Genomic DNA, 10,166 nt, shown 5'->3' on the forward strand with positions numbered 1-10,166 from the left:
TATAAACAATGCATTGAATGATCTTTTATCACCAGCTTTTTGGGTTTTGCCAAGGCTTATACATTCTCTCGCTACTTCCAAACCCCATTTCTGCCCTTGGTCTTTAGTGGTGTTTTGGTTAGTCCTTGTCAAGACCGGTTGCTTAGCAACCATTTGAAGTTATCATGGACCCTCCAGAGCGTATTTAAGATCAGATTCAAAGTTCCAATGGCCACGTGACCTCAAGTCATGTGATCACATTTTGGCCCTCAGCATTTATGGATGCACTTATGCCCATTTGCAGTATCCCATACTTGTGGGATAGTAATTTACAATTATTTTTTTATGGACATTTACTTTTATTTTTTGGCAAATAAAAATGTCCACTGTGGACAATGGGTACACTTAACAACACTGGTGTTCACTTAATGACTGCCGTAAAAAAATGTAGCAAAATCATATCAGCCACATGGTTGCCTCAAGTTATAATTGTCATGACAAACAACAGAAATTCCAGGCTCCATTATGGTCGTAAGTTGAGGACTACCTCTATAAGCAAGACCACAAAAACCACTAGCTAAATTATTGGGAATGTATGCAACAAGGAAGAGTAATGCAGGTGGTATTGTTTCAGTACATTTTGCGAAACTGTCTTATTATTTTATTGCGGTTTCTGAACCACGGTGTAAGACTGCACAAGGTGTGAACACAGTGGGCTATGGCTTCATCAACAAAATTGTTCAATAAAATTGCAGCTTAGAGAGATGTGTGAACCTAGGCACCATAGATCAGGACATTGTTCCGAGCTTCTTTCTCTGACTTTTAAAAAAAAAATTGTAGGCATAAATGAAATATTCCATTTATCAGCCTTGCTTGCTGGTCTGCATGCGATTTCTTCATGGCCTACGGCAGGGGTCAGCAACCTGTGGCTCTTGTGCCACATGTGGCTCTTTCATCCCTCTGCCGCGGCTCCCTGTCACTCCAAATATGCATCACAACCGCCAATGTGTGACACCCGCCGGCATGTGATTTATTGAGCTTTTCGACCCCCTCAATAGGCCAACCATGGATAAATCCAAGAAAAGAAAAGTTTCAGAAGGAAACAGAACCTTTAATTCAACTACATATGTTAGTTTTGTGGCCGCTCAGGAAACAGTCAGGCACCAGAAGAGTTTCTGTGGGAAATGGGTCCAAATGGCTCTTTGAGTGTTTAAGGTTGCCGACTCTTGGCCTATGGCTATGGGGTGGGACACACAGCTGTAACAACTGACAGTTTTCACAATCGTTTGGTTAGCAGCTATCAACATATAGGTATAGTCCCAAATGTAAGTATAGTCCCAAGTATAGTATAGTCCAGCGATGGCGAACCTTTTTTGGCTCGCATGCCACAAATGGAGGGAGCGCGGGGGGGGTCGTGTGCGGGCGTGCCGCACCCATACTGCAATGCGCGATCCCCAGTGCGCATGCGCGCACAACCCCCCCCCCCAATTTTTACATGCTTTTTTCGCCCTCCCCAGGCTCCAGAGGCTTTATAGGAGCATGGGGAGGGCGAAAACAGCCTCCCCTGCCCCCCCGAAGGCCCTCCAGAGGCTTCAGGGACCGTCCGGAGGCTTTCCTGAAGCCTTCGGAACGCTTAAAACGGTCCCTGAAGCCTCCGGAGGGGTGGGGGGGGGCTCTTTTCACCCTCCCCAGGCTCCTATAAAGCCTCTGGAGCCTGGGGAAGGCAAAAAATAGCTTTTTAAAAGGTGAACTCAGCTGGCAAGCGCGTATGCGCCTCGCGTGCCCTGACAAATGGCTCCGCGTGCCACTTGTGGCACGCGTGCCATAGGTTCGCCATCACTGGTATAGTCCCAAGCACATCTACTCACAATCAAGCCCAGATATGACTGCACCCAAAGTTGACTAAATCTGTTACCAGCATCCCATTTTCCCTTCAGGAAGAACTGTGAGTGAACGTTTGAGATTTCAGGCAAAAAAAAAAAAAAAAGAAAGATTAATGAATAGAAGGAATACAATAAACAAGAAGAGATGAGCGGTGAACCTCCAGGGAACAGCATAAACATTTCAGACATATACTAGACACAACAAGCCTTTGCGTCATACTTGGTTTATGTTTTTATATAGCTGGATTGAAATTCCTCAAGTTTTATTTGAATTCACCTTGAGAAAAGACCCAAAGGAGAGATGCTTTCACTGCACTACTACAAAAAAATCCACCCGAATTCTTCCTTTCGACAGATACAGCGACATGCCTAGTTGAAAGGCTAAAGGTGGAGGCCTATACAGCTGCTCCATGAGAAATGAGGGAGAGAAATAAGCAAAATTGCCCCATACATCCCTCTCTTTGTATGAGTGGTCGAGCTGTACAAAAAGATCATGGCTTATAAATTAAGTTAAATAATGTTATTAATGACTTAAAGCTTTATTCTACCCAACTAAAGCATTTTTATTATAGCAACAGTGTCTTTATTAAAAAATACGCACACACAAACGTAGGAGAGAAATTGTTAGAAGATAATAAGCAACAGAATGTTTCCGTGAAGCAGAAGACTGCGTTTAAAACAGGGGTGTCCAAACTTGGGAACTTTAAGACTTGTGGACTTCAACTCCCAGAATTCCCCAGCCAGCATGTCACTGAGTGACATCGCTGAGTGACATGGCTGGCTGGGGAATTCTGGGAGTTGAACTCCACAAAAGTTCCCAAGTTTGGACACCCCTGGTTTAAAAGAACTGTGTGTGTTCAATATATTCTTAAAAAGCCATGGCTTTCCACTGAGGAACAGAGCAAATAAACCCCTAGGTTGTATGGATTTCTTAAGAAACAGCCATGATGGATAAGAGATTATTACTTTGCATTATTTTAAAGAAAACACTTTCCTACAATAAACACTAATTTCAGATATAATTGTCTTGCTCCATTTGTCATTTCAAGGCAACCCATACACAGCAGCGGCATTTTTGCTTGCATCAATAAATATATTTCTGAAGGGGCTCCGTTACATCCGTTTTTGTACACTTCCCCTCCCACCTCTACGCTATAAATTTTTAATCAAGAATTCTCAACAAATTATATTTCCAAGAGTTTCTTTGGGGAAGCAAAGCCAGCCCATGTCAAAATGGCTTTTAATTTAAATACGGCCGGCGAGACCACGCTGCGGGCGCAGACACTTTATTCTTCCTTGGATCAACCCATTCATCCTTCAATATGCACACTGGGGTGGGGGTGGGCGGGAGCCATGGATAGCATCTTGTTTGATCAAGCAAACTTTCCATGAAGGCTAATTAAAATGGGCAAGGGACTCCGGATTCTGTACACTATTTTGTTACTGGAAAGTAAGTGTTTCCCTTTTAGTTTTCTTGCCTCTCAGCTCCTGAATTCTGTCTTTATTTCACTCACATGGCCAGCCTGTGGAGTATCACCAAGGACGAACGGAGTAGAAGTTCCCAGGCTGGTCAGAGCCAGAGGCTCACTTGGGTCCAGCTTCTCTTCCTTGGCCCAAGGGTGCTCAGGAGCTGGGGACACAACAGCTGTTCCTGGCTGGGACGACTCAGTTTCAGAAAAAGACATTCCCAAGGTCCCGTCCTTCACATGGACTCTCTGATGGGACACAAGACGCGAGCTCCGGGCAAAACATTTCCCACAATCAGAGCAAGTGTAAGGTTTCTCCCCAGTGTGAATCCTCTGGTGCGTGACCAGGTCAGCATTGATCCGAAAGCTCTTCCCGCAAATGTGACATTCGTAAGGCTTCTCCCCCGTGTGGATTCTCTGGTGCTTAATGAGGTCTGAGCTGTAGCTGAAGCTTTTCCCGCAGATGCCGCAGGGATACGGCCTTTCTCCAGTGTGGACCCTCTGGTGGCAGATGAGATGCGAACTCCGCTTAAAGCCTTTCCCACAATCGGGGCATTCGTAAGGTTTTTCTCCCGTGTGGTTCCGCTGATGAGTGACTAAATCGTAATTGACCCGGAAGCTCTTCCCACAAATGGAGCACTCGTACGGTTTCTCGCCCGTGTGGACCCTCTGGTGCCGAATGAGATGGGAGCAGTCGCGGAAACGCTTCCCGCAGATCCCACAAGGGTACGGTCTTTCGCCGGTGTGGACTCTCTGATGGGAAATAAGGTGGGAGCTGCGGGTGAAGCTCTTCCCGCAGTCAGAGCATATGTAAGGTTTCTCTCCGGTGTGGCTCCTCTGGTGGTTGACCAGGTCGTAGTTGGACCGGAAGCTCTTCTCGCAGATAATGCACTCATAGGGCTTCTCCCCGGTATGGACTCTGCGGTGGGACATCAGCTGGGAGCTCTGGGAGAAGCCTTTCCCACACTCCAGACAGATGTAAGGTTTCTCCCCAGTGTGGACCTTTTGATGGGCCACCAGGTCTGAGCTGAAAAGGAAGCTCCTCCCACACTCGAGGCAAGAAAATGGCTTCTCATCCGTGTGACTCTGCATGTGCGCCACCAAGTCAGCTTCCTGGATGTAACCTTTACCACAGACAGGGCAGGGGCGCGGTTTCTCCTCTTTGTGAACCCTCTGGTGCTCCACGAGACAGGAACTCCCGTTAAAACATTCCCCGCAAACAGGGCAAATATACTGTGTCTGTGAGGGATAAACCTTCTCACCGTCAGAAGCGTCACCGTTGACGGCGAGAGAATTACTCTCCTGGTCGTGCTTTGAGCTTCTCGGTTCCGTCTCGTTGGTTTCACCTCCTTCCGGTTCGACGTCTGGAGACCCATGACTCTGGCAGCTCTCAGACAGCATCCCATGCGGCTCTGCTGGTTTAGGTCCGCCTTGCTTGGAAGTACCCTCCTCTTCCTCATTCACCATCTTTTCAACGACTGGATGGAAATAGAATCCACATGAAAATTAGCCATATTACAGGTAGTCCCAAACGTGTGGCTTAGCGACTTTTTGAAATTATGACGGATCTCCCCAGAGCTACTTACTAACCCAGTTTTCGAGTCCTAACACCTGACCCGCCACCCCCACCCCCGGTCACATGATCACATTTTGAGCACTTGGCAGCTGGCCCACATTTACGGCCTTTTTTGCAGGTTCCATAATCATGTATCATTTTCAGTGGATTTTGCCAGAAGCTGGTGTTTATTTTTGGATTGCCTTTGGATATAATGGCTTCACTTTACGACTGCTGTGCTCATATAATGACTGTGGCATTCAATGGACAGCCACTGCAGAAAAGGTCATAAAATTGAGCATGGTCACAATGATCCACTTAATAAGCAAGCGTTAGGGGCGCGTGCATGCTGCTCGCACAAATGGAGATGCACGCATATACACTTGCCAGCCGCTTGCGTGGAACTATCCCCATTCCATCCCCCCCCCCCTGCACCCCCGGCTGGTCCGCAAAGTCAGAAATGTTGGGGAACTGTGGGTTAGAGTACAGGTAGTCCTCGACTTACAACAGTTCACTCAGTGACCGTCTGAAGTTACAACGGCACTGAAAAAAGTAACTTATGATCATGTTTCACACTTATGACCATTGCATCCTCCCCAGGGTCACATGATTTACATTCGGATGCTTGGCAACTGTCTCACATTTATGATGGTTGCAGCAGGTCCCGAGGTCATGTGATCCCTTTTTGCAACCTTCTGACAAACAAAGTCAATGGGGAAGACAGAGGCACTTAACAACCATGCTACTAATCTAACTGCAGTGATAAAATCAATGGGGAAGACAGAGGCACTTAACAACCATGCTACTAATTTAACTGCAGTGATTCAGTTAACCAATGTGGCAAGAAAGGTTGTAAAATGGGGGTGAAAGTCACTTAACAAATTTCTCACTTAGCAACATGGGCTCAATGAGAGAGAGAGGGAGGGAGGGAGAGAGAGAGATGAGTGGCTATGAAGATATATGTAGATACAAACAAAGAGCATTTATATGTACCTATGGGTATATCTATCATCTTCTCTGTCTCTATTTCTGGAAAGCTGCAAATGATAGATAATGGAGAATATACAAGAAGTGACCTTTAGCTACAAAGGGTAAATCAGGGTTAAAATGTTGGGGGGGGTGTCAGTGCCTTGGTTTTCTTCCTGCAAATATTTCATTAACCAACAGGGACAATTGACGTAAGGGAGTGGAGTTTCCTAACCAGTTTCCGACTGGGATACCTGGTTTGGTTGCCTGTATTGTTTCATCTAAAACAGTGTTTTTCAACATGCTGGCAGGGGAATCCTGGGAGTTGAAGTCCACACATTTTCAAGTTGCCACACAATGACAAAGATGATTTAAAAAAACGATTTAAACGATTCCTGCCTGCCTATTGTGCTAGTTCTCCCTTCTCTAGATTCTAATTAGAACAAGGGGAAAATGTGCTTCAGGTTGTTCTTTTGCTTTTAAAATTTTTGCCTGCTTCTTTAAATCGTTCGTACAGCTACAAGGTTACCTAGATATGCAATGAAAGGGCTGCAGGAAGAAAACCAAGTGCAGCAAACAGCAAGAGGCCAACGGGATTCTTTGCTACTATATGTAATGGACCATCGGGATTTTTTACAGCCCGGATCCCGCAGTCAGGCTTACCTTAACTAGGTAAGTTGCTAACTAGGAAAGCGCAAACCATTTTTCCTTGCATTGATTCAGATAAAACGCTTTACGCTGACCTCTCGGGGAGGGAGGGAGGGAAGGAGATCCACTGATCGGGAGAGGAAAATAGCAGGATCTCCTTTGTGTAATGGTGTTTAATCCTGCGGGCAGCCCCCCCCCCCAAAAAAAACAATAGCGGCCTAGATCAGCAGACGGCAGCCACCCAAGCCCAGTCGGAGCATTAGGCGAAAGCGCGGAGGATCTTGCGACACTCGGTCCCGCTTTCCCTCCGGCGATCCCGCAGGAAGGAATCGAGCGGGACTGAGACCCACTGCAGCCTTCCAAGCGCGGTGACCGCGCGGGAGGACAGCTCAAGCTTCCCCCACGTCCCCGTTAACTTACTAAGCTCGGGCGAGAGACTGGATGCAAGCAGGACGGATCTGCCAGCAGAAAGCGGCGCCCGGAGCACCCGCGGAGGGGAAGCACCGGCGCCAGAGCAAACCCGGGCACTGCAAGCAGCAGATCGGGCACAATCGGAGGAGGAGGAGGAGGCTGCACAGGGGTTACTGCCTGACCGCCGAGGCTGGACTTCCCAAGGCAAGGCTGAGCTCCCGGCCGCTTCAGCCAATCCTCGCCTGGTTGAGAGGCTGAGTCAGGCACAGGAAGCTGCGCCACGGAAAGGCTTCTGCGCGCAAGAGGCGGCCTCCGCCGGGCTAGCGCAGCAGGCGGAGACCCCTGGCGGCCCTGCGGAAAAGAGCGGCGAGGCGGCCGCTCCACGCTTCCCTGGCACCAGAGGGGGGAAGAGGACCCAAGTCTCCCTGCGATCTTGGCCAAGGTTTATTCGGTCTCCTGGTTTGACGGGCGGGAAGACAGCAAAAGTCAACACTGGTTCGATTTTTTTTTTTTTAGCCTGCCGTTGGTCGCCAGTTTCTCCCTCGTGTTGAAATGGGACTTTGCCACTAGAGTATGATAGTTCTTAAGAAACCCATTTGGATTTTTTTTTTTAAAGTAAATGATGCCCATTTTCCAGTTCTGGGATATCGGCCCTGGAATGGATTGAAGATACGGGTATGCATGCCGCACATCACAATTAGGTAAAGGTTCCCCTCATACATATGTGCTAGTCGTTCCTGACTCTAGGGGGCGGTGCTCATTTCCATTTCAAAGCCGAAGAGCCAGCGCTGTTTAAAGAGATCTCCGTGAACATGTGGCCGGCATGACTCAACGCCAAAGGGGCACAGAACTCTGTTAACTTCTCACCCAAGGTGGTCCCTATTTTTTCTATTTGCATTTTTACTTGCTTTCGAACTGCTAGGTTGGCAGAAGCTGGGACAAGTAACGGAGCTAACTCAGGTGGTGCTAGGGATTCGAACCACTGAACAGCCGACCTTTCTGATGGACAAGCTCAATGTCTTAGTCACCTACACTAAATGTCTAGGGGGGATCGAGGACCTTGATTTAAGTTCGCTCCCCCGCATCCCAGTAAATTTGAAATAAATCACACTGGAACATACTGTCTGATGCCTGAAAGTTATTAAAGCCCAACCTCCAAGCTGCCATCCTAGAAAATTCACACATGCGCGGATCTGCCAAAATGTGTCCACAGAAACCACGAAACGGAGACTTAGGGATTCTTCATGTTAAATAGCTTTCTTGCAATAAGCCTTTCTTAGCACACCACGCCCGGCTTCTATTACTGTAACAGATGAACCACAGTTACCATTCAAGATCATATGAGGTACTAATTAAAGCCTTAATAAGACCATACCTAGAGTACTGCAACCAGTTTTGGTCACCACACTATAAAAAAAGAAGTTGAGACTCTAGAAAGAGTGTAGAGAAGAGCAACCAAAATGATTAAGGGACTGGAAGCTAAAACCTACAAGGAACGGTTATACAGAAACTGGGCATGGCTACTCTAGTGAAGAGAAGGACCAGGGGAGACATGATAGCAGTGTTCCAATATTTGAGGGGCTGCCACAGAGAGGAAGGGGTCAGGCTATTTTGCAAGGCACCTGAAGGCCAGACAAGGAATAATGGATGGGAACTGATCAAGGAGAGATTCAACCTGGCAATAAGGAGACATTTTCTGACAGTGAGAACAATCAACCAATGGAACAGCTTTGCCTTCAGACGTTGTGGGAGCTTCATCACTGGAAGCTTTGAAGAAGAGACTGGACTGCCATCTGTCAGAAATGGTATAGGATCTCCTGCTTGGGCAGTGGGTTGGACTAGATGACTTACAACGTTCCTTCCAACTCTGGTTATTCTGTACCATCACAGAAGGGACTAATGGAGCAGCAATTTGGATTTGTAAGAAAATTGGAGTAAAAAGCCAGTCTTGTACTTACTGGTAGGGGAGTGAGCTGGACAGTGCTTTAAAAAATCATGAAACTGAAAGAAAGAGTCAAAAGCAGGATTCCCTTTCTCCCTCTCTGTCTATCCCTAACTCAGTGTTTCTCAACCTGGGTAACTTTAAGATGGTGGACTCCAACTCCCAGAATTCTATGGCCAGCATGCCGGCTGAGGAATTCTGGGAGTTGAAGTCCACTATCTTAAAATTGCCAAGGTTGAGAAACACTGCTCTAACCTGACTTTTGAAACTGGTAAGTGCAAAATAGACAGTGCTGTGCCCATCTACACAAGCCAGTATCCATAGCATTCTCATTCGCACAGTAAGAGTTCAGAATAATGTAGGAAGTTAGCACCCACCCCTCTCCTAAGAAAATGAGATATTTTAGGAAATATTAAAAGGGCAGAATATTTCCTCCTAAAGGGAGACAGAAACTCACCCCCCCCTTTTTGTCAATGGGCCATTAAGGCCTGAGCCAGTCTATTCTACATAACAAACATCTACTTCCTTCAGGCAAAGCCATAATAGGAATCCCAAAGCCCTTTCATTACATCACCACCCAGCAAGGCTCAACCAAACTTGGACTCAAAACCCAACCTACACAGTTGCCCCTGCATGGCCCCATGGGAGTCTGACAACCAATCAGAATACAAGCTCAAATTCAAAAGCCCAGAGAGGACATAAAACCCTGGGACTCTCAGCATCTCTGCCCCTTTTTTCTTCAAGATCTTCATGGCATATGATCCCCCTTCTTTCCCCCCCAGGACCTCAAACCATGTGGTCCTATCCACCCTTAAAAACCATATTTCCAAGAAGCCTCCATGTTTCCAGTGTCTTTCTCCCCGCTTGGAACTGAACCCAGAAGGACATTTCTTCCAACAATAAGAAAGCTTGCATCAGGCATTTTGGCAACCCGTAAATAATCCTGTCAACAGGTGGATTATATTGCAGCTCACCTACAAGTAAAGGCAGATAGGATTGCAGGTTTACAACTTAATCCACTGCCTTGCTTATCTGCCCCAAGATATCTAGCCAGAGGCCTTCAAAAGTCACAGCAGATGGCAGACGTTTGCCTGAGTGGCTGCTCTTCACAAAAGCCAAGCTGAGTTGGGCTGGTTGGTGCTTAGATAAGCAGCCAGTAGAGACCAGTTTGCTGTAAGAGTTATAAGGCATCAGGAGAGAAACTGGGGACCATGAGTTCTAGTCCTGCCTTGGGTACAAAGCCAGCTGGGTAACAATACAATGCAATACAATACAATACAATACAATAGCAGAGTTGGAAGGGACCTTGGAGGTCT

General features: G+C 47.0%; 1 protein-coding gene across 3 annotated transcripts; it reads right to left on the reverse strand.

Moving 5' to 3' along the window:
• Nucleotides 1-2,653: 2,653 nt before the first annotated feature.
• Nucleotides 2,654-7,438, reverse strand: LOC309393507 (uncharacterized protein). 3 transcript variants are annotated; one of them, XM_081955806.1, is made up of 2 exons: nt 6,918-7,438; nt 2,654-4,806 (listed from the first exon to the last, which is right to left on the reverse strand). In XM_081955806.1, exon 2 carries the CDS (start codon nt 4,793-4,795, stop codon nt 3,344-3,346), a length of 1,452 nt encoding a protein of 483 aa, XP_081811932.1. In that variant the 5' UTR covers nt 4,796-4,806; nt 6,918-7,438; the 3' UTR covers nt 2,654-3,343. The 3 variants fall into 3 exon arrangements, with proteins under 3 accessions (XP_081811932.1, XP_081811933.1, XP_081811931.1); XM_081955807.1 differs by lacking the exon at nt 6,918-7,438 and adding an exon at nt 6,513-6,635; XM_081955805.1 differs by lacking the exon at nt 6,918-7,438 and adding an exon at nt 5,877-5,910.
• Nucleotides 7,439-10,166: the final 2,728 nt, after the last annotated feature.

This window comes from Natrix helvetica, assembly GCF_964273705.1.
Source record: "Natrix helvetica genome assembly, chromosome: 1".
NCBI lineage: Eukaryota > Metazoa > Chordata > Lepidosauria > Squamata > Natricidae > Natrix > Natrix helvetica.